Below are 25,534 nucleotides of genomic sequence, written 5' to 3' on the forward strand. Positions count from 1 at the left end.
CTTCTGTCTTGGGTGCTCTCTCTTACTTTTGCCCTCTCTCTTTGATCATCTGTGCCAGGGTAAGCAAGCTTCTAGGCTGTGAGCAGCCCTATGGAGAGGCCCAACAGTCCGTGAGGAACTGAAGCCTGTCAACCCCCATGTGAGTGAGCATGGAAGAGGATTCCCCCTACAGTTGGGCCTTCAAATGAGATCACAGCTCTGGATGACATCTTGACTGCAATGTCATGAGAGATCTTGAGCCAGAGGTACTCAGCTAAGCCATGCTCAGATTCCTGACCAATAGAAACTGTTAGATGATAAATGCTGTTTTGAGCTTATTCATTAGAGAGCAACAGATAACTAACATACTGTGAGATTTTTATATTAAATTGGCTGCAATTTGAGCTACAAGTAATTAATGCAAGAAAGTGTGGCAATGAATTTAATTAGTAGCACCCAGATTTTCTATTTATCTTTGTCTCTTATATACTTCCCCCCAGTAAGCACAATGTTGAGGTAAAGATTTATTCTATTATTTTAATTGAAATTATTATTGAGATAATTGGAGATTTATATGTAGTTGTAAGAAATAATACAGAGATCCCTGTATTATTTTCCTCACTGGTAACTTTTTACAAAACATAGTGTAATATCACAACCAGAATACTGACATTGATACAATCCACCCATCTCATTTAGATTGCCTTAGTTTTACTAATACTCATTTGTGTGTATGTAATTTCTTACATACTTTTTACTTTACTATTCTCACATACTCAAATTATATCCCTTTGTAATGAAAATCTAGCTATTACATTATTCTTTATAAATGTTCTTTCTGATGGTAGAAGTTAAGAGACATGAATCCAGGAGTTTATTTCACAGCTCCATGTCAATAAGCTAAAAATAGAGTCAGTAACAGAGTAAAAAAGAACTGCTTATAGATTAAAGGAATGTTCACTTACCCTGAAAGTTTTCTTGAAAGCAAACTATAAAATAAATTGTTAGCCTTTCCCTGGAATTAATGTATTTGTGCTTGAAATTCAGATGTGAAATAATATTAAGTGCACTTAAAATTTTAACACTGCCTCTTTTTCCTCTTATGAAAGAAGTAAGAAGTTAGTATTATTTGTATAACAATGCTTCAGGAAATCAATATATCCAAGTTTTCATTGTATGGTCAAGCAGTGTTAAAATTCATAAATAAACATCTAAGCAGAAACAGCCAAGGAAAAAGTCAAGCTGATTATGAACCATGCAAAGCCAAACACTTTTGCATAAAAGATAAACCTTAGAGGAAAGCAAAGGGATACCTACTTTCTGCTGCTAGAAGTCCTAGGAGGAAGGCAGCATATGGACAAACAACAAACAGTATGATTTTAGAGCAAGCGGGTTATCAAGCCACAGTTGGGCCCAGTAGATGAGCCACAAGAAGCATGGTCTCTTAGCTGAGCCCAAAGTGAGCCCTTGTGTTCCATGAGAACATCCCCTGGGTTCTGATTCTGACTTCTTTGGTTTGAAAGACAAGAACAGAATATTTCCACTTTGTTAAGTAACAAAGCAACAATACACTGTTTATCTTAAGATTAAACCTAACAAATTCTAGAGAATGTATAATGGACTAATTTCAATAATCAAAATAGGAAAAAATATATTATATAAACATTATTTTACAATGTAAACAGCATACCTAAACATGTTAAACTCTTCTTTAGATGACAAACTGATTCATTTTAAATTATTTTTCCACTGTTAATGAAAGGCTCTGTTAAATTATTTTTTAAAAATTAAAATTATGATTTTGAATAGAATTTGCGGGGAGGAAAACAGAATTGCCAGCTTTTAATTTTGTCAAGCAAGGTCATTAAGAAAAAAAATTTAACAAACTACCATTTACTATCATTTCACAGAAAGAATAGAAAAGGCATTATCTAAAGATGAAACAGTCCATCTCAAGAAAGGACAGTTGGCGACCTTATACTGTTCTCTCTCTAACTCCTCCTTCCCCACCCCCTCACCCCTGCCCTACAAGCACATGCTTTATGATCACTTTTTTCTTTTTGACATGGGCTTTCTGGAAGAACATTCAGGTAAAGATGAAAAGTGCTTTATGTTTTGTACTGTAAAACAAACCCATGCAAATTTGAACAGAAAGGCAGTGGAAAGGATAACATTGGGAACTTAAAATAAATGATGGAGAATTAAAGGGCTAGGATTAAACAGAGAAGAATTTAGGCTTAAAATTAATGAAAATATTAAAAATAAAAATGCATTGAAAAATGAAAATACAGATGTGTTAACTTATGTAAGTATAAAGCCCTTATATGAGTCTAGATAAAACATCATAGGCTTTCTGCAACTAACCATACAACCATTGCTGCTAGTTGCAGTAAAGGAAATTTGCAAAGACAGATATTTGATAAATAATGCTGACAATAATAGATAATGCCTTCCTTTAAATGGCCTAGTATTAAAAGTTAATTTTAGGAACATATGATAATTCCTGATAGCCATGTGAAATTTAGGAAAACATTAAAATTTTCTTCAAAAATTTCCTTTGTCTTTGACATCTGACTATATAAAAATTTCCTCTTCATTTAGGGTAGGTAATCAGACACTTACACTGCATAACAATTTTATCTTTTATTGATAGCAGCTGGACAGTGCCCTCAAAAATATTTTAGAGACATTTAGCACATCGAATGAAGATACAGACTGCTTGCAAGATCGTTAAGCTCCAGAAACATAAAAAAAAAAAAAGGCATAGGGTGAGACTACAGGAAAGGGAAGCAATATATGCAAAATTGTGAACAACTAATTTGAGGGCTTGCAGGCTACCCACAAGACAGTGTGAGAAATTTCCTTTTTTAAAAAGTAAATACTGTAAAAAAAAAAAATTAAATACTGTAATCAGAAACTATTTCAACCATATCGTTTAGAGATTGTACTAAAAAGAAAACAGAAAAAAATTGGGCAATAAAAATGTATTTAATAGAAAATAAGCATAACTATAGACAATTCCTTTTCCTAAAAGAAAAATCCAGCTCTTCACAGAAAGGAATACTTAAGAGCTCATTAAAGTCTTGCTAAGCAGAGGTAAATATTAAGGGGCAACATTAAAGATTAGGTCTTTGAAGCTGTTGCAAGGCCCATCCTGCTCTCTTCCCATTTCTAAAGATGAAAATGGTATCAGAGATCTTGACCCAAAATCTCTAAATATATTCCAAGTATGTGACTATATCATGTAGCCACAGTACAACACAAAACTGTTACTAGATTCACTCCCCCTAGAAAGGGTTAACTGTAATCTGAGTGTGAGGAAGGAAGAAGGAGGTCTGAGCTAACAACAACAGAAAGCTACAAAATGGACTGGAAGAAAAAAAGACAGATGTGAAACAATAGGGAGTGGTGGGGAATATACCTATAACACAACTATGCCTTGCCTTTCCTGTGGGAAGGACTCTGGATAATTACCAAGTCAGCACAAGAGGAAAAGGGCAAGTCCTCCTCAGAGTCTCTTCTCTAAGATTCCCATTTATGAATGCTTTTGGAAATCACCTTCACTCAAAAGAGGAAGATTCACATCCCAATTGGTAAAGGTCAAAATAAGGAACTATATAGCTGCTGGAATGGGAAATTTGATCCTGTTATTTTGCACAAGGTATAAGCACATACCAATTGGTAAGAAACTCTCTGTGTGTATATGCGTATGTGAGCCGGTATGTGCACATACGTGTATAACGGAGGAAGGAAGAAGCATAAATACTGACAAATTGCTCATGGTTCCAACATGTAAGAAGCTTAGCAGATCCATTCTTCCTATATGGCTACCAGTGAAGGACAAACAACTCATGCTTTAGGAAGGGCCCTGGGCCTTGATTCCAATGCTGATGCACGAATATTGAATGAGCCAGTCCGAGAGTACAAAAATCAAATCACTAGCGCAAAGTCAACCACATGACAAATACCGAGTAATTCTAATGAAAGAAAGAAAAGTTGAGGCCAGAGGACATATGATACAGGAGTTAAGTAAATAAATACACAAATAAAAATTAAAAACTGTAACACATATACATGCATTTACATATACATATAAATGAGTCCTATGTATTTTTAGTAAATAATCCTTGAGAATACCTCACTGGTAAGATGAAAATCTAAGCATTTTATAAAATAATTTTGTGAACATTAGTGGGTTTTTTCAGGAGTATCTATATACATTTCATCAAAATAGGCAATTCTTCTTCTATGCTCCTCTCCCTTGAATGCTTGTGTAGACTTGCTATAGACTTTATAAAAAGAGATGAACTTGTAAATTGTTTCTAGAGATAATTCACAAGACAGCTTTACATTGAAAGATTCAATTAAAAGCAGTGCTGTTCCAAAGTCTGATCTGCTACAGTTGACATGGGGAAAATCTTACATCGGAAATTTTTGTTGAGGTAGAAGGTAATCACAAAGATTCAAAAAGACTGACTACAAATGTTGGATTGGATGAAGTACAGTGTTGGGTCTGGAGGGGAGAAAGGGGAAGAAGTATTTCCGAGATTAAAAAAAGTGAAATGTCAGTTTGGAGCAGTAGGGGAAAGCAATTTCGGTATTAAAATGAAAAGGAATCAGACACATGTGGATGGAATTTGGCTGCTGACAAACTTCCTTAGAATCCCATGGAGGATCTGACTAGAGTCACAGAAAAAGTTTATTCATAATGGAAGAGAAAGTATGTAGACACTAAATGATTCACACTGGTGAATGAATGAATGATTCAATTACCTGAGGAGGTAGGGTCTTCGGAGAAGTCTGGCAACTCTTCAGGGGGATCCCCATAGAATGAGTTGAATTTGTGACTTGAAACAGCTGCTAGTACTGCACCCTAAAGCAAAGAGATGAAAAAATATATATATATATTTTAAAATTTTGTTTTTGTTTTTGGCCATGCTGTGTGGCTTGTGGGATCTTAGTTCCCTGACCAGGTATTGAACCCAGGCCCTTGGCAGTGAAAAGTGTGGAGTCCTAACCAATGGACCGCCAGGGAAGTCCTGAAAAATATATATTGATATTATTAAAAGAAATACAATAAACAACAAGGTCCTACTGTATAGCACAGGGAACTATATTCAATATCCTAAGATAAACCATAATGGAAAAGAATATAAAAAAAGAGAATGTATATATGTATAACTGAATCACTTTGCTGTACAGTAGAAATTAACACATTGTAAATCACCTATACTTCAATAAAAAATATTGATAAAAAGAAATACATAAATACAAAAAAGTTAATTACCAAATATTTAAGAATTATTCAGAAGGTCAAATATATAGGAGATGATAGCTAGAAAAGAGGTGGTTTTAAATAATTTTGGATTCCTTTAGATAAATCACACACGCACATACCAGACTAACACTGTTGAGGATTGTAAAAGCATATGAAACCATTTACATCTTGAACTTAAACATATACTAGACAATGAAATATTCTGCAGTCACTATAAAATGATGCTGCAGAAGAGTGTTTACTGAAATGATAAGGTGTTTGTGATGAATTACACAAAAAAAGGTTTTAAAAAATCTGTAGTAGTGTGATCTTATTTTTGAAAAAAAAGTTAATAAAGATATAAAAGACCGAATATATACCAAAATGTTAATAGTATTAATTATCCCTGGGTAGTAGGAATGTGAGTCATTTTTCTTTTTTTAAATCTTTTTTTCCTTTCTTTTTGATATTAATAATGACTATGTGTTACTCTTGTACAGTATTCTCACTCAGGCCACCCAGCAGAATCAACTACATGTTGACTCTTCTAAACTTCATGCATAGCCTCCCTTGATTCCTAGTTGAGAACCACTGTCATATTGAGTCCGTGATATCCCTTAAGACTATTGGGTAGAAAAATGTTGGGAATTATTGTTTCAGTAACAATAAGAACAATAGAAGTTATTTTGTATGTGTTGAATCACGTGAGTGTTAGGTGTAGGTCAGAATATCCAGGTGTGTTCCTGGGCTCTGCCACTTTCCATCTGCATGACCTTACTTGATTTAATCATTTAACCTCTTGAGGTTTTCTCATTTGTAAAGTGAGGATATTAAAACTGACATAGCTTACCTTACGTGATTGTCAAAAGTCATAATGTTTATGAAAGTGCTTTGCAAATCATAGAGCATTTTGTAAGTGCAAATTATTACTAACCCTACTAATATGTAGCTAGAACCTGAGTAGAGCCTTTGCTGCTTTAGGGAGAATTGCTCACTTAGGTAGTCTAAGTATCATATCACCCTAGTAGTCTAAGTGTGAAGTAGCTTAAGTCTAAATTTTAAATATTGAACTCTTGGATTTTTCTGAAAAGAAAGATCAAACTTTTGTGTATATAGGTATTTATTAAATATCATTAATAATCACAATAATAATAAAGTTAATAATTACTAATAATTCTAATAACATTATTAATGGAAACACATTTCTACAAGGTTCATTTTTTTGGGGGGTGGTTATGTTAGGGTTTCTTTCTACAAATATAAACTGAAAAAGAGCAAATATAAACAGAAAGGGAAGAGCAAAAAGTAGAGAAGTGATCTTGATGATACCATTCCAGGCAACTTTTTTAGATTTCCAATAGTCCAGGGTTAACGCATGAGAGGTTCTTATGCAGAATTTTATGGTCAGCTACCATGATGAAAAAAATAGTACTGAATGTTGAGTTCTTCTTTCTGTAGTAGAAGCTTATTTCACTTTACATATTACACATGTTCCCTAAAAGCTGGGTGAAAATGGAATTTTTATAGATCAAAGTACATGTTTCCCATACACTGAAACTAAAATTTTAGAGATGCTTTATTTTTATTTACAAATGAAGTTCAGCTGAGTTTCTTAATATGTTAGTTTTATGTTTCAAGGCCTGTTCTAGTTACCACTATAGTCAAAGATCTAGAAATACTTATACTGGGAAAGCACTATTTAAAAGAGCCCTGAGAGGTGAATTCTTTTGAAACAATAGTAGCAAGTTCCTAATTTATCTGTCTTATGGTTAGCAGTTTTGTTTATTTAGCTCTCTAAACTCAGTGACTGCATGTGGTTCAAAAATTCAATGCAAAGCTATTATGTAAAAGAGCAAAATGGTTCCAGAACAGTTTATGGATTTATAGAATTTTATTGGAGTTGGAGAGTCAACCTTCAAGATGATTCATTCTAGGAGACTCATTTTGCAGATGAAGAAACTGAGGTCTAGAGAGGCTTAGTAACCTATTAAGGTTGCTGCCAACTTAGAGACAGAATCGAGAGTAGACAGAATGGAGGTCTTCTGACTACTCTCCCCAGTTCAAGGGTTTTTACTATACTAGGGGTCAAAAATATTTTCCTGTAAAAGGCCAGACAGTGAATATTTTAGGCTTGCAGGGCATATAGTCTCTGTTGTAACTATTCAACTCCGCCATTTAGCGTGAAAGCAGCTATAGACTATATGTACATGAATTTCCATCACTGTATTCCAATAAAACTTTATATATATAAATAGAAATATAGATGTATTAATTTGTGAAATCGTAAAGCTCTTATGTGAGTGCTTGGTCTCCAGATTGTAGTTTGCCAACCCCTCTACTACACTGTTGCTATTGAAGAGCCTGTGGATATAACAACATAAAACCAGATCTTATACAAGTAGTTCTTCAAACTTTCCAGTTTATTAAATCCTTCATAAAGAAGTTTTCTATCTACTTTAGTTTAGAAGATATACTTCAGTATATCTTACTTATACTTCAGTAAGTTTTGAGAGTAAAACATAACAATTTTGAGTTAAGAAGACCATTCACGGGCTTCCCTCGTGGCACAGTGGTTAAGAATCCGCCTGCCAATGGAGGGGACACAGGTTTGGTCCCCTGGCCTGGAAAGATCCCACTTGCCACGGGGCAGCTAAGCCCGTGCGCCACAACTACTGAGCCTGCACTCTAGAGCCCGTGCTCTGCAACAAGAGAAGCCATGACAATGAGAAGCCTGCGCATCGCAACGAAGAGTAGCCCCTGCTTGCCTCAACTAGAGAAAGCCCATGTGCAGCACCGAAGAACCAACACAGCCAAAGATAAAAACAAATAAATAAATAAATATATTAAAAAAAAAAGACAGTAATTCACAATCTGAATACTAATATTAATGATGCAATTTTTTTTTTTTTTTTTTTTTGCGGTACGCGGGCCTCTCACTGTTGTGGCCTCTCCCGTTGCAGAGCACAGGCTCTGGACGCGCAGGCTCACCGGCCATGGCTCACGGGCCCAGCCGCTCCGCGGCATGTGGGATCTTCCCGGACTGGGGCACGAACCCGTGTCCCCTGCATCGGCAGGCGGACTCTCAACCACTGCGCCACCAGGGAAGCCCAATGATACAATTTTCTACTAAGCAAATTAACCTAGAAAGGAGAAGGCAGATTTTAAATTCAAAGAAAAAGCGAACTACAAGTAATTAAGCTCAATCATAATTGTAGCTAATACGTCAAACATCAAAATGGAACACTCCCCACTAGATGATTCTGTGTCTCATTTAAGGAAGTGGAAAACAAACAAAGAAAATGGTCAGCTCAGACTTCTGCTAAGTTAAGCTACTGTTCATGCACTTAGGGAAGCAACAAAGTTATTAAGTAAGGAACAGGAGAGTTGAACACAGATGAATTACTGACTTGAAGACAGAGTCAAAAGCCAATACCCCCTTTCTGGTGCCCCCTAACTGAGCTCAGAAACAAGTACCATGAAATCTGATAGGCCCAAGGGCAGGGAGGTATATTTTTAAAAGTCTAAATACAAAACACACAAGTATGAGATATAGAAAACTGGCTTTGCACCCAAGTGGCAAGGTCACACAATCATTTTGTGATATACTGAGGGGGCAAAACGCATCACAGGGACATACAAATTCAAGCGTGACTTAAGAATTTGAGAGAGGATCATCTTACTAAGATTCAGAACACAACTCAAAACCGTAAAAAGGGTGGAGAATTTGGAGTGGTTGAGGCTGACCAAAAGGCTAGAAAATCATTTCGAGGCAGAAATGTTAAAGGATTTAGGTTGACTACATGTAAGAATTAGGTCCTAGATGATAATGAGGTAAGATCATTAATTAACTCAGAACTTCCCATCTCTCTCCATATAGTCACAACCAAAGTTATCATTCAGTTTAGTCAGCATAGCCTATGTGTATTTGATACTTAAGCATAATCTAAACAAAAGTCGAAAAGCTAGAGTTTCAAAATTAAGTCAGGGCATATGATTAAAGGAGGCTGTGCTATCTTCTCTGAAGAAGATTAAAAATGAGACTTGTTAGTGTAGTAGATATGGCTATATTTCAGAGCAATTGCATGGAACAGATATCTTAGGAATCCTTTTCGGTCTGTGTAAAAGTATTTCATAAACATGGGTCTTTTAATGTATATAATAACTTCCAAAAGCTAGACTGTCTAACTTTGGGAGTAATAAACTCTATATTTCAGAATCAGCAACTAATAGAATTGCTTTATAAAATATAAGGCCAAACTCACGTCAATTATTATTTATGTAACTGTTCATACCAGAATAACCGTTTTCAGGTTTAGAATCAAAGGTGCCTTTTGGATACCAGATTTACTGCTCTGAGGAGCTGGAGCCTGCAACCTCTCTGCTAATTTACTGTTCTCTCCTGTAATTAGAGGACTCTGCGTAAGTGCTGGTTTTCATTAGGGCACAAAGGTCCTCGATAAATCTTTAAGGTAGCTCTTGATGAATTGATAGAAGGGGGAAGACTGACAAAAGGCAGCTAATTAAAGCTTCCTGGTTGACCTCTCAAAAGGTGCTGCTTAGGTGTAGCCTCACTCTTGCAGATAGCAGTGCCGTACAACAGAACTTTCCGTGATGACAGCAATGTTCTATACCTGTACTGCCCAATACTGTAGCCACCGGCCACATGTGGTACTGAGCACTTGAAATGTGGCTAGTGCAACCGAGAAATCAAATTTAAAATTTTATTTAATATTAATTAAAATTAAAAATTAAGTAGCCACATATGTCTACTGGCTATTGTATTGGATAGAGTACTGGAAAATGGAATTCCTAAACAAATTTTTTCTAGTTCTACAAACTGTAGGAACCCAAGAGACCGACTGGTAAGTCAGAGAAGTAATGCAGGCTATATTTTTGCAATTTGCAAAATCAATAAAGGAAAATTATAGGAAGTTATCAGAAATCTCCCTCACTTTCTGTATATACAAGGAATAAATAGTTTTATCCTCTAAATCGAATTACACAGATTCAACTCACCCTTTCCTGAAGTGATTGCAATAAACTTACCCAAATACAGAATATTGCTTCTATTTGTACAGAATATCTTTGACATACTTCACTATAGGGAAATTTGCTTTCTAATTCATGAAGCAAAGGGAATGATTTCTAGAACAGATTTCCTGCTGAGCCTCTTCCCTAGATAGACAAGCTCAGACACCCACAGCCCCTTTCCACACCTCGCCCCCTTGCACAGTAACTCCTTCATATAAATGGCACCCAGAGTTAGAGTACAGGTATGCCTCCTTAAGAGACACATACCCACAAAGCACAGATTTTCCAGACAGTCTGGATCACACAGTCTGTCCCATGCATCCTAATACTCAGTCTGAGAAAACACAATCCTCATATCTAGTCCTGTACTCAGGACTATGTAGTTTATATAAGAAGTATTATTTCTAGAGGATGTAAACAAACTGAAGTATTAAAATTCTAGAGCTCGGTATGAAATAAAAGGAGGGGAAAAATTCAACATATGAAATGTCTGATAACCAAAATGGTGAAAAGAAATTTTCCATCATCATTCACACGTGTAAAATAAAATAATGAAAGAAAGAAAGGAAAATAAGAAGAAATGTGTGATAATTCAAATCACATGTAGGGTTCTATAAACTTTTAAAACCTACAGTTCGAAAGATAGTCTGAAAAATGATGTCAATGCTTTATACTTGTCCAAATAATTTTCTCATTAGGGATTTGTTGTGTCCTGTAGCTTGCTGAATAGGTTAAATGCCAAAATGAATGCATGAATATGGAAAGGAACAATTTCTGATTGCTGAGTACTGACAGTATTATAACCAATAATGAGTAACAGTCTTGAAATTTCAGTAGAGTAAAATGAATAATGTTTTATGTTCTGGCATAAAATAGTTTCACAAAACTTTCAGAATGAGAAAAAGGTTCAACTGCAAAAATAATAAGCTCACTACCAAAAATACATTAAAATTTATAAACAGGTATAAGCCTTTTGGAAGGTAAGTTATTCATAGAGATCAAAAATCTTAAATACATGCATACACTCTGATGCCAACAATTCCAGTAGCAAAGAACTTACCCTAAGGATATAATCAGAGGTGTACAAAGATTAGTGAAAATAGAGTCAATGCAATAGTATTTATGGTTGTGGAAAACTGGAAGCAATGTCCATGTCCAACAGCTGGTTAATTAAATTATGATATGTACATATGATGGAATTTTGTAGACCAATTACAAGTTTGTCCTTTAGAGTAATGACTCTCAATAAGGTAAACTTATCAGAATCACCCATGGGGCTTTTTCAATAAACGCATGCCCCTCCAACCTCCTGCATGCCTGGGGCTGAGGCGGGGAGGGATGGGTAGTGTCTTGGCTGAGCTGACTGGTGTGGTGAGCTACTGATACTATGCGAATGTGTTATGTCCTTCAAGTGTGCCAAAGTGAAAGCCAGTATTTAAGAAGACTCTTTTGTCATATGGTATATTAAAAAAGTAGGTTATGTGGAATTCACATAACATAAAACTAGCCTTTTGTTTTGTTTTGTTTTTTGTTTTTTTGCGGTATGCGGGCCTCTCACTGTTGTGGCCTCTCCCGTTGCGGAGCACAGGCTCCGGACGCGCAGGCCCAGCGGCCATGGCTCACGGGCCCAGCCGCTGCGCGGCACGTGGGATCTTCCCGGACCGGGGCACGAACCCGTGTCTACTGCATCGGCAGGAGGGCTCTCAACCACTGCGCCACCAGGGAAGCCCCAAACTAACCATTTTAAAGTGTACAATTCAGTGCTAATTAGTACATTCACAATGTTATGCGGCCACCACTTCTGTCTAGATCCAAAACATCCTCATCACAACCCAAAAAGTCCCTATACCCATTAAGCAGTCACTACCCAGTGCCTGGCAATCACCAGTTTGCTTTATGTCTCTATGGACTTACACACATAAATACCTATTCGAGATATTGCAAATAAATGGAACCATCCAATATGTGGCCGTTTATGTCTTTTACTGCATGTCAATATCCAACTGTCCCAGCACCATTTGTTGAAAAGACTATTCCTTCCCCATAGAATTGCTTCGGCGTTTTGGTTGAAAATCAACTGACCATAAATATAAGAGTTTATTCCTGAACTCTTGATTCTCTTCACCAATCTACACGTCTAACCCTATACCATACCAGTACCACAGATACTATAGCTTTATAGTAAGTGTTGGAAAATATAAGTCCTCCAACTTTGTTCTTTTTCAACAGATTGTTTTGACTATTCTTGGTTCTCTGCATTTCCATGTAAATTTAGGATCAGTTTGTCAATTTCTGCTAAAACTTTGATAGGGATTGTGTTCAACCTACAGACCAATTTGGGAAGAATTGCCATCTTAACAATATTGAGTCTTCCAATCCACGAATATTAAATATCTCTCCATTTATTTAGACCTTCTTTAATTTCTCTCAGCAATATTAGTTTACAAGTCTTAAAATTCATTTGTTAAATTTATTCTTAAGTGTTTCATTCTTTTTGATGCTATTGTGAATGGAAGTGTTTAATTTCATTTTAAGATTGTTCATTGCTCATATATAGAAATACAACTCAATTTTATATACTGATCTTGTATCTTGCAACCTTGCTGAACTTATTATTTCTAATAGATATCTGCAGATTCCTAAGGATTTTCTATATACAAGATCATGTCATCTGTAAACAAAGACAACTTTACTTTCTTTCCAATCTGGATGCCTTTTTTTTTTTTTTTTTTTGGCCTGACTACTAGAACCTGAGAATCTGTATTTTTAATAAGTTCCCAGGTGATGCTGATGGTCTGGGGATCACACTTGAGAGCCACTGCTCTAAAGAATGTATATCACAGGATGGATATGACACTAGAGGAAAGATACTAGAGTCACTAGAAGGGGAGTGACTATTACAATATATCACAGGTATAAGATCCTTTCTTCCTAGATACTGTGAAGGAAAATGATGATCAAAATGGTCAGAAAAGTCTAAGCATCATTAGTTTGGAAGAAACACATAAACAGAGATTATTCAGTGACATTTTTGGTGTTCTGTAATTTTTTGAAAGTCTTTAAAAATCTCAAAAATGTAAATGATGTTACTGGGGAAAAGCTAAAATGGTATGGAGCGTACATTTAGGAATTACAGTTGTTAATAGAGACCAAATCAAAGGTATTAAATATTAAAATAACAATAAAACAATAACAATAAAATGTTAATAGAAAATAATATCTATGGAGCACGTATGACTGCTAGGTACTATTCTAACTGCTATATTAATTCATTAAATCCTTACAACCCTATGAGTTAGCTATTATTATTATCCCCATTTTATAGACAAGGAAATTGAGGCACACAAAATTTAAATAACTCGTTCAAGGTTACACAGCCAGAGTAAGAATTCACCTAAGGCGATGTAGCTCTAGAGGTCACTCTTTCCCATAACACTATACTCATTCACTTTCTTCTTGCCACTGACAATAAAAATTTCCTACCTCTGACTTAGTAATAAAAACAATTTTCTACTGCTCTGTGTGAACTTCAAAGGGAATCATAATAATTAGGGTGTTTCCCACCATTTGATGGAATTAAAAACAGTGTCTAGGTAGATGGATGGGTACCTAGCTGTTCATTTGTGAAAATAAATTGTGTGGTGGGCTCTGAAAGTCAGGGAAGTTGCAATCTCTGTTCTAGAAGCTCACAGAAATGGCAGAATGAGAATTAGTTTCTTGAGGAGAGTAGGTATAACAAGCTTTAACCAGGGTGGCTGAATACACAAAGGAATACAGCCTTACCAGAAGCTGAAAAAAACCTCAATGATAACCCTGCTGATGCTCCTAATTCTAGGTTGTTTGGCGGGTCTTAAATTTTAAAGACGCTTGCAAAGGGATGTGGTAAATTCACATGACCCCTCTCTGCTGTGACAGCTTGCTCCTGTCCAAATGAATCTTAGTCACCACTTTGGCTATTTTAGGCCCCAGTCTGATTCAGTGGCTCTGGGAGAAATACAGCATGTGTTTCTTGTGAGGGGGCAAGCCTGAGCCCTACAGTAAATGGCTTTTATTTGGGCAATGAAGGGTTCAATCCCAGACAGGGTCATGTCACACTGGCCAATAGAGTTCAAAAGACTTTCGGGAAGAATTGAGAAAGAAGTATAATTAATAGCTTCTTTGGGAAAGAAATTAACTTCAAAAATGGCTAACCATTCACTTTGGATAAGATTTTTTTTTTCTTTTGTAGGCCATACTGGTTCAGGTGTATAGCAAAGCAAAAAACCAAAAGTCTTGGGAAACTTCTTTGGGCACCTTCTCAATAATGGCATGTCATTAATAATTATTGTTTTGCCGAGGATTTTTAAATAGAGAAGAGCCAGTTTGCACCCCTGACTGCAAAAACAACTAGGAAAAAGGCTTAACTGGAAATAATCATCACCAACAGTGGACATGTTAGGATTTCCCTTACTCTACAGTTGCACTCTCCAATAGAACTTTTTGCAATGATGGAAATGTCCTATATCTGCTCTGTCCAATATGGCAGCCACTAGCCACATATGGTTGCCGAACACTTGGAATGTGCTAATGTGACTGAGGAACTGACCTTTTTAAAAAAAATTAATTAATTAATTAATTTATTTATTTTGGCTATGTTGGGTCTTTGTTGCTGTGTGTGGTGAGCAGTTGAGAGTCTAGTTGTGAGAGTCTAGTTGCGGTGAGCAGGGGCTACTCTTCGTTGCGGTGCACAGGCTTCTGCTTGCGGTGGCTTCTCGTTGTGGAGCATGGGCTCTAGGCACGTGGGCTTCAGTAGTTGTGGCATGCAGGCTCAGCAGTTGTGGCTTGCAGGCTAAGCAGTTGTGGCTTGCAGGCTCAGCAGCTGTGGCTCGTGGGCTCAGCAGTTGTGGCTCGTGGGCCCTAGAGCGCAGGTTCAGTAGTTGTGGTGCCACAGGCTTAGCTGCTCTGCAGCATGTGGGATCTTCCCGGACCAGGGCTCAAACCCGTGTCCCCTGTGTTGGCAGGCAGATTCTCAACCACTGCACCACCAGGGAAGTCCCGGAACTGACCTTTTAATTTTAGTTAATTTAGATTTAAAACACTGCATGTGGCTAGTGGCTAATATGTTGGCCAGTTCAGCTCCATATGATAATACTGTAGCCTACATAGTTTCCTGAAAATTCATCTAAATGTTCTTATAAATCTAGAGTTGAATACAATCATTCACATATTTCAGAAGTCAAATAACAATGAATTAATAATATTATTGCAACTTATGACATATCTGAAAATACTTATGAAGAGAAGTTTTATAGTTGGCAGGAGTCACATGGCTAAGGAGGATTCATCTAATCAACCACTTAGAGGACAGAGCTAAGTTTTTTAATAGTAATTAAAGTAAGTCAAATATAAGTTAATTTTAAGACCATAATATAGTAGTTTCCTCTGTTGGGGGGAGGAGGGAAATGCTGTCCCATAAGATTTTTGCCCAGTGCTGAAAGATTCCATTATTTTATTCTGGGTCTTTTTCAAAAACCTCAAAAACCTTTTAAAGTCAAATGGGCCCTCCATATGAAGTAAATACTGTGTTTTGTTTGTTTGCTTGTTTGTTTTTGGTGGGGTGGAGGATAGGGAGCATGGTAAACGGGAGAAAGGTACTCTAGGAAGAATAAAGAAAAAGTGAGAAAAGTGATTTGAAAATATTTTCTGGTAGACCACGGTAGTGGGGATTTTGACTGCTTTGTGATGGCTGTTCAACCCTAGTTCCAATTCTAATTTGGTATTATTCCCATTGAACTAAACTCACATTTTCTGACAAAATATTTAAGTTTGAGAAAGCATGGCCTAGATTAAAATTCAACAATAATGGATAATAATAGCAAATTACTATTTTTAAAGTAATTACATTTCTGCTATGAATTTTAGAGATAACATAAATCTAAAATGTGATTAATCTTCCATTTATTATTACTTATTGTTTGGATTTGTACTTAGATATTACCTTAAATGACTTAAAAAACCAAAATCTTATTGAAATAATGGTAACTTTTGGAAGTAAGAATTTAGCTGTAAGAAAGCAACAGCCAATACCAGGATAATATTTATGGGCACTGAAACAGAATAAAAACATTATCATCAACTGCCTCTATCTGGCTTTTTGATGATTTCTTTAATTTACCTTTAGTTTCCTCCTTGCATTAAATTTCCTCAGTTGTTCTACTGTTTCTGGAAGATGAATCTTGTAGGCATAACGATCCCGCTCCTATAAAAGATGAAAGATAATGAACACACATAACTGTTTAAAAGAGTGAAGGAGCTTAATCTAAATAAACAGTAAGCCCAAACTGGATATGAAGGTCAAAACTGATAGTAAAATATTATTTCATTTTCAGCAATAACAAAGGGCTAAAATAATGGTCCATGTGATTTTCAGATATATGGCTATGTGGCTAAAACAATTAATCATAATTACTAGGAAGGTATGAAGTTACCTTTGATACAATCTTGTCAGGTAAAATGAGCCTTTAAAAAATTAACTTCACAACTAACTCAGCATTCTGAGTTGTCAGGAATAACTGGACTTAAAAAAAAGTCACGGTGGGCTTCCCTGGTGGCGCAGTGGTTGAGAGTCCGCCTGCCGATGCAGGGGACACGGGTTCGTGCCCCGGGTCCGGGAAGATCCCACATGCCGCAAAGTCACAGTATCTTCAAACTAGGACAAACTTTTCAAGGCCATCTAATTCAACCACTTCCCAATGTGGGATCCCCTGCAATCCCTGATGGATGATCATTCTGTTTGACCTCATACAACAGATTCCTTTATGGCAGCCCACTACAATTTTAAGAAAGTGAAAAAATTCTTACTCAGCCTAGTCCCACATCTGGCTTGTATGGACTAGCTCTTCTCCTTGGGGATCATAGAGCAAACATACTACCTCTTCCATATAACACCCCTTTAGTAGTTAAGAGGGGGATCATGCTTCCACTAAATCTATTCCTCTCTGTGATAACATCTCCAGTTGCCCCAACTTCTCGTGTATATTTCAATCTGCATTTCATTCTCCTTGTCTCCCTCTTTGATTCTAGTCTAATTTGTCAGTGTATCTGGAAGATTTTATGCTACAAGTATTTATTTTAGAAATATTTCTTGAGTGCCTACTATATGCCAGGCATTGTTCTATAATCTTGGGATTAACAAGTAAACAAACCCAGCAAAGATTCTGGCCCTCATGTAGCTCATATTTCAGTGGGAGAAGATAAGAAAATACAAAAAAAAGGTAAATTATAGAGTATGTTAAGAGTGCTATGGAATAAAGCAAAAAGTAAGGCAGGGTAAAGGTACATTGCAATTTAAAATAGGATGGTCAAAGTAGGCTCAACTGAGAAAGTGATATCCAAAAGAGGTGAGAGAGTGGGTCTAGGCAGATAGAACAGCTAATGCAAAGGCCTTTCAAAGGAGAGAGTGTACCCGAAATTTTCAATAAATAGCAAGGAGACCCGTGTGTGGAGTAAATAGTAGGTCAGATTAGAGAAGTGGCAAGGCTGGTGGAGGGCATAAAGGGCCTTTGGCTTTTATTCTGAGTGCGAGATGGAGCAACTGGGGGGTTTTTGAGCTGGAGTGACGTGATCTGACAAGTTTAGAGGAACACTCTGGTTGTTGTGTTGAGAATAGATTGGAAGGGGGCGAGAGTTTAAAAAAAAAGGCAGGGAGACCAGTTAGGAGGTTATTGTAGTAATCCAGGGGAGAGATGATGGTAGATGAAACCAGATGGAAACAATAAAAAGGGTGAAAGGGAGATAGACTCTGAATGTAATTTGTTTTGTTTTCCCGAAAAAGTTTTACTGAGGTATAATTAGCATACAATTAACTGCACATGTACGATGGGATAAGTTTTGACATATGTATATAAACATAAAACCATCACCACAATCATAATGAACATATCCATCACTCTCAAAAGCTTCCTTGTGTCTCTGTCATCCCCTTCCCCATCCCCAGGCAATCACTGATCTACTCTCCCGTTACCTGAGATTAGTTTGCATTTTCTAGAATTTTATATAGATGGAATAATACAGTACATGTTAATTATTGTCCAACTTCATTCACTCAGCCTAAATATTTTAACTTCACCCATGTTGTTGCATGTACCAATAGTTCATTCCTTTTTATTGCTGAGGGGTATTCCATTGTATAGATGTACCATAAACTTGTTTATTCAGTCACCTGTTGATGGACCCTGGGTTGTTTCCAATTTTTGCCTATTATGTATAAGGATGCTGTGGACATTAATGTACAAGTCTCTGTATGGATATATGTTTCATTTCTCTTAGGTAAATACTTAGGAGTAGAATGGCTGGGTCATTTTATAAGAGTATGTTTAACTTTTTAAGAAACTGCCAACAGTTTCCCAAAGTGGTTGTACCATTTTACATTCCCATAGGATTGTATAAGTTCCAGTTGTTCAACATCTGCACCTACACTTGGTGTGTTTAGTCTTTTTGATTTTAGCCATTCTGATATATGTGTGTATAGGTATTTCGTTGTGGTGTTAATTTGTATTTCTCTAATGACTAATGATGTTGACCATCTTTGCATGTGTTTATTTGCCATCTGGATACCATATAATATTTTCAAATTAAGTCCAAGATCACATTATTATTATTTTGTAACTAAAATTTCTCTTTGTATGTGAACTACTTCTAAAATCAAATGTTTTGGTATCATGTACTTACAAATTTACTTTTGAATTTAAGTAGGATTTTACAGTCAGTCCTGTCAACGCTTCACCTTATTACCAGTGAAAATTCCTAAGGAATGAATACAAACACTTGAAAATTTATTTTCTGTATTAATGACTAAGAGTAACAAGAGTTCCCTGGAGAGCAAAATGATAATCTTGAGTACACATACAACACTCAAATGTCAAAATGACTCCAAGTTTTATTTCTGCTAGTTTCCATGTGCTAAACATCTTAGAAATAATTTCATTATCTTTAGGGGCTTAACATCCTTTTCCTGCACTGAGCCAAAATAGGTTCACCAATACAGAAGACATAAGAATTTATCAAATAATTAACTAGCAGAGAGAAGGATAAAATTACTATTTTAGAACAAGCAATGGAATCTTTTCATGGATTTGTTATTGCTTGTAGATTACAAATTTTAATTGTGTTAGGTCTGGTGATATTTAATTAACGTACACTGAAGAACAAACATCAAAATGGGTTTTACATTATTTTTTGAATAAAAATTATTTTGTATCGTGATAGAATACAGGGGAAAAAAAAACCCAGGGAAGGTTTTATAAACAACAAGAAGAAAACAAACAAACAAAAAGGTACCGCATGGTATAGTAGGAAGACAGCGGTCCTGGAGTTGAAAGACTTTTGTTCAAATTCTGGGTCATTTAGGTCTAGCTGTATGACCTTACATTCTCTCAGTATCAGTTGTGCCTTTTTGCAAACTAATCTTATAGGATTGTTATGAAGATTAAATGAGATGCTGTATAGGTACATGTTTGGTTTCCCTGAGTTTTAATAATCACTTTTATTAGTCAAGACATGGAAATCTCCGACATAAAAAAGTTTAGGAGCTTTTAAAAGTGTGTGTGTGAGAACAAATAGTTTACTAAATAATCTTGGCTATTTTCTAACTGAAAACATGTTCCTATTACATAAGAAAAAAGGTAAAAATAGAACAGTGAGAATTACAGAGGAACAAATCTGTAACACATTTTTAATTTTTAAAACTTACTCACTTTATTCATTTCCAAAAAAGGTGAACCTAATTACAGTATGTTTTTGAATAGAGTCTAAGGCTGCTATGTCCAGTATAGTAGCCACTAGGTAAGATATATTTACATATTTTAAATATAATAATATGATAAATATTTAAATATAATTAAATATTCAGTTGTACTAGCCACATTTCAAGCACTAAACAGCCAACATGTGGCTAGTGTCTATCACATTGGACAGTGCAGATATAAACACTGCCCTCACGGCAGAAAATTCTTATTGGACAGAGCTAGTAGGGGGTCTTTCCTTATTACTACTACTGAACTGAGGCTAAAATCTAACTAAATTTCACTTAAAATGAAATTGTTCAACATTTTAGGCATATGTAACAGAAAAAATTTCCACTGCTTTTTAAGAAAAAGGGGGGTTTCATTCCCTTTCTCAAGCCCTTTGTAGTCTTTGCAGATAGTACAACTGTGATCAAGTCTCTGGCTGACGCTTAGTGTGTGTGTGTGAGTGAGAGAGAGAGAGAGAGAGAGAGAGAGAGAGAGAGAGAGAGAGAGAGACAGAGTGAGACAGAGAGAGACAGAGAGACAGGGCCTGGGGAAAGCGGCTTGAAAGATACATGTCATGTCTGGATTCTAGAGCCAGAAACAGGCATTGGAGCTGATTTTTAAAGCACTCCCCAATCCACAGAATAAACTCTTCTTTTTCCAAAGTCTACTTTTTTTAGTTAAGAGTTCTTGATAACAAGGAAATTAATGACTCAAAAGTGAAAGCAGCTAACAGAAGATTGAAAGCTAGAGAAAAGAAGTCCGACAGCGGAGGGACCCTAGGACTCAGAGGTGTGATCCTGTGGTGATATATCTGGGTGTTTTTTGGCCTCCTAACATATCCTCACCTGGGTGTGAGAGCAGCCCACAACATGGAAACTCCCAGGGGAGCGCAGACAAAATGACCCCCAAGAAAAGCCTCCTCTCTTTAGCCAAAGGACTGAGAAGAGGTTGGCTCTGCAGGACAGAACCCTTTTGACTTCACCCACTCCATTCCAGGGGATCACAATGAAAGAAGCCAAGTTCCTCCCCCTCAGAACACTTTCTACCAAACCAGCCCTGCCTGAAGCAAAGAAGAGCAAAGAGGTGGCACCCCACCCCTAGAGAACAGGGGCAGGATTACAAAGAAGAGGCAGCTGGGGAAGGAGGGGCTTTGGCACATCCCTAGTATACCCATGTGTAAAACCAATGACAACCAACAGAGCAAGAACTTTGAGACTAAACTATGGTTTATGAAGTACCTCCCAGGTTCCAAATGAGCCTCTGGGTAGCATACAAGTGGGACAGACTAGATGAGTATTGCAAAGGCATTGAAAATGAAATTGGCATTTGAATCACAGCCCATAGAAGTGGACTAGGACATGTGTTCTGAACCTAATTGGGTTAACTGCCTACCAAAATAGAAGATTTAAATAAGAATCATAGTCTCATAACATAATAATACTAAAAATGTGCAGCACAATATCCAGAAGTACTCTTCATACTAGGAACCAAGAAAATCTCAACTAAATTAAATTTAAATTTTGAAAGTTTAAAATACATCACTTCCACTCTACATGTTTAACCCTTCTACAGGCTTCCTAATTCTGAATATCTTGAATCACTCAACTGAGCCTCATCAATTTTCCTTCCTTAATCGCTCTTGGTCTGGGTATTTCTTTCCCACTCCCACTTTTACTCCCTGCTCCAGGCCCCTGTCGCTTCGTAACTGGACAGCCCAGCTTCTATAGGATCTCTTTGCTTCTACTGCTTGCATCCCGACAGGCAACCCACCTGTGCACAGTGTCCACAGGAATTATATGAGCATACTGCTTGCCCTGTATCATTGCTCAAAAGCTTGCAGTAGCTTTTAACTCTCTATACCCTAATATCTAAAGTACCTAGTTTGGCATTCTAGATATATTCTTCCCTCAAACCAAATTTTCAGGCTACTACTACTGCAACCCTTCAAATAGCTGACTTTTGTATTATGCCAGTGTACCCTGACCCCATCCCTGAATGCCCTGAACACTTATAATGTTTTGCCTGTGCTCCTCTGTACCTCCCACATGGGCCCCCTTCAGTCCTACTAACATGTTACGTGCAGCCCTCTCTGGAGCGCTGGCCTACAGTGACCTCTCATGCCCCGCATTAGTCTTCCTGGGCTCATACTTCTGTATTCTTGTGAGGTGCTTCTCACGTGTGACTTCTTTGAAGTTATCTTTCTGTTTCTTTATGTTATATTAACAGCATTTGAAAATTCATTTCACGGGCTGACTATGCCTTTCTCTCTAATAGGTTGGGAAGTTTAATGCATAGCAGACTGTGAACTCTATTTCTAGTGAACACCTCTTCTGCTCACCATTCACTAAGGTGAAGTGGAGAGAGAGATACGGACATAGCCAAAAAAATTTTTTTAATAAAATTATGCTTAAATTATGATTCCTGATATTTTCTAAGCAGATGAAATCACAAGATTGAAAAAAAGTCTGTTAAGGTACCTCATACCAGAAAACAAGTAAATAATAACAACCTCAAAGCATTATAAAAATGAGACAAAAGAAAAAAAATAATATTTTTCTGTATTAAACAGTCCTACCTGAAACTAAAAGTAATGTGATATGAATTCAGAAAAATGTCTATAGCAACGTGTCTTACACTTTAATGAAGTACTTGATTCACCATCCCTTGTGCACACTAGATGCTGAATATACATTTAATTGGTGTGTTGATTGATTTTTCCAAAATTCAAATTGATTAGCCTAATATAAATACCCTTTTTGTCTTTATTATAGTCAACATACTTGGAGTCTATATATATTAAAGCTACAAAGGGTGTGAAAAGAGCTCAGTCGTTTATAGAAAATTACAATCTTATTTGGCCTTACTTTTGTTGGAATGAATATTTACAGCAAACAGCACTAATTTAGATAAAAGTGTTAAATACATATAATTTAACAACCACAAGACACTCACATATTAATTGGTCTATTTACTCAAATTCCCTTTTGAGATGGTATGATTGAACAGGACGTTTTTTTGTGGTTTGCCAAAGAAATAATAATTGTTTTGGACATAAAACAATGGTATCATGACTTTGGGTACTCTTCATTACAAGGATTTTCATCATTTTATTTCTCTACATTGCAGTTATTCAGGAGTTTTTCATATTTAAACCATAGCTTAAATTTTTTTTTTTTTTTTTTGCGGTACGCGGGCCTCTCACTGTTGTGGCCTCTCCCGTTGCGGAGCACAGGCTCCGGATGCGCAGGCTCAGCAGCCATGGCTCACGGGCCCAGCCGCTCTGCGGCATGTGGGATCCTCCCGGACCGGGGCACGAACCCGTGTCCCCTGCATCGGCAGGTGGACTCTCAACCACTGCGCCACCAGGGAAGCCCCATAGCTTAAATTTTAGCCATTGCTAAATTACCACCCCTTATATGCACAGAAATGATTTAAAAGTATACATGGAAAAGTACTGAAATATAAGCCTGTTCTCATCAGCTAGATAATATTCTCATTGAATTCTTCCATCTTCAGATAACACACTGCAGCGAAGGTAAACTGTAGTTCAGACATGGCACGTGACACTAAGCTCAAACAGCCTCCTGGAATTTTTTCATTTAAGTTACAGACACTTTTTGTCTTTTGTCTTTCTGGTGCCAGAAATCTATTGTGTATTAAGCTCAGATTATTTGGAAAAAGAACTATAATCACTGCAGGGATAAGGGTTTCCAAAAATAAATGTTATTAGTCAAGATATGCAAGATAATGAAAGCCAAATTTTCTAAAGGATCTTAAAAATGACTAATATGGCTGCCATTTTCACTGTTATTTGGCATTTAAACTAGCTTCAAACAAACAAAAGATCCCCATTATGAGAAACTGAGGCAAAGGAAAAATAGGAGTCCCCCCAAATGGTTTATTTCTGGGAGAAAATAAGTACAAGAAAGTATCTCAGAACTGTTTACTCTTTTCAGGAATAGCTACAACTGGGGAAATTCAAGTCAAGAATAACTAGAACTAAGTATCAGAGGGTTGAATGCAGATGTGAGAAGTAATATTCTTAAGGAGAATCAAGATCCACTGGAATCTCAACATTGTTTGATAATATTATTATTCCTTGTCATCGCTGTTAAGATACATTATTAATCTATGTTTAAATATACATTATTATTTTGCATAATTTCTGGGGAGGTAGCATGGTATAGTAGTACGAACATTTATTCATTCATTCACTCATTAAATCATTAACTAATATTCATGAGCACCTACTACATGTCAGACACTTTCAAAGGTTCTATACAGAAGTGAACCAACTGCGAAAAATTCCCACTCTTATGCAGCTTATATTTTATGGGAGTAGACAGATAAACAAATAAGTAAAATATAAGTATGTCTCATGGTGACCAACACTATGGAAAAAACTAAAGCAGGGAAGGGGGATAGGGAATACTGGTGGCAGGGAACATTCCTTCTCTCAAATTTTAAATTGGGTGGTCAGGGAAGATCTTACTAAGAAGCTGATGTATAAGCAAAGACCTGAAGATGGTGAGGGAATAAGTCATGAGGATACCTTGGGGAAGAGTATTCTAGGGAAAGGGCACAACTAACACAGAGGCAATGAGGCAAGTATGGGCCTGCTGAGGAACAGCAAGGAGGCCAACGTGAGGGAACAAAGTGAGAAGAGGAGAGTAGTAAGGGGTGAAATGAGACAGGTATTGGGGAGCAAAACTGTAAACTAAATTAAGAATACCTCAGGGGACAGGGCCTAGCCTAAAGGTATAAATTCAGGGTGTACAGATAGCATTTAAAGCCATTAAAACTAGATGAGGTTTCCAAGGGTCTGAGTGTAGACAGAAGGAGGAGGGGCTGCGGCACCCCACTGTGAAGACCTGGCTGGGGGAGATGAGAAAGAATCAGCACCATCTGAAAAGGAGCAGCCAGAGAGGTAGAAGGGAAACCAGGAGAGCAAGGTGTCCTGAAGCCAAGGGAGGACAGTGTTTTGGAAGGATGGATGTCAAATGTTGCTGATATGCCAAGAGGGAGAAACCTGATATTTCGCCACTAGACTCAGCAATGTGAAGGTCAGCAGTGACTTGACAAGAGCTATTTTAGTGGAGTTGGTAGGATTGCAAACCTGGCTAGGGTGGGTTCAAGACAAAGAGATGGGAGAAACTGGAGAAAGGGAGTAGAGAGAAATCTTTCTAGGAGTTTTGCTGTCAAGGAGAGCAGAGAATAGGGGTAGAAGCTGGAGGGGGTGGTGAGGTCAGGAGAAGATGTGTGTGTGTGTAATAAAAATAAACTGTAGCTTGTTAGATCCAACAGAGATAGGAAGTTGATGATGCCAGTAAGCGGACACATGTGAGAGCAGTGACCTTGAGTAAGTGAACTGGATAGGATCTTGAGTACAAAGGAAGGGGGTGTGGCAGGCTGAATTAAAATCCTGGCTCCACCACTGACAACTTTTGTGACTTGGGGCAAGATTCTTAACCTCTCTGAGGCTTAGTTTACTCACATG

The 25,534-nt window shown here is 36.9% G+C and overlaps 1 protein-coding gene across 9 annotated transcripts in view; it reads right to left on the bottom strand.

Annotated features, from left to right (window-relative positions):
- The window catches only part of CASK (calcium/calmodulin dependent serine protein kinase), a 389,761-nt gene that overhangs the window by 102,551 nt on the left and 261,676 nt on the right, over positions 1-25,534 (bottom strand). For all 9 annotated transcript variants that reach the window (XM_082865258.1, XM_082865256.1, XM_082865252.1 and 6 more), the window contains exons 9-10: positions 16,422-16,505; positions 4,753-4,852 (exon numbers count right to left, since the gene is read on the bottom strand). In XM_082865258.1, coding sequence (XP_082721384.1) covers positions 4,753-4,852; positions 16,422-16,505 — 184 coding nt within the window. The remainder of the gene's footprint in view (positions 1-4,752; positions 4,853-16,421; positions 16,506-25,534) is intronic.

The sequence above is a fragment of the Leucopleurus acutus genome, assembly GCF_964270905.1.
Source record: "Leucopleurus acutus genome assembly, chromosome: X".
Taxonomy (NCBI): domain Eukaryota; kingdom Metazoa; phylum Chordata; class Mammalia; order Artiodactyla; family Delphinidae; genus Leucopleurus; species Leucopleurus acutus.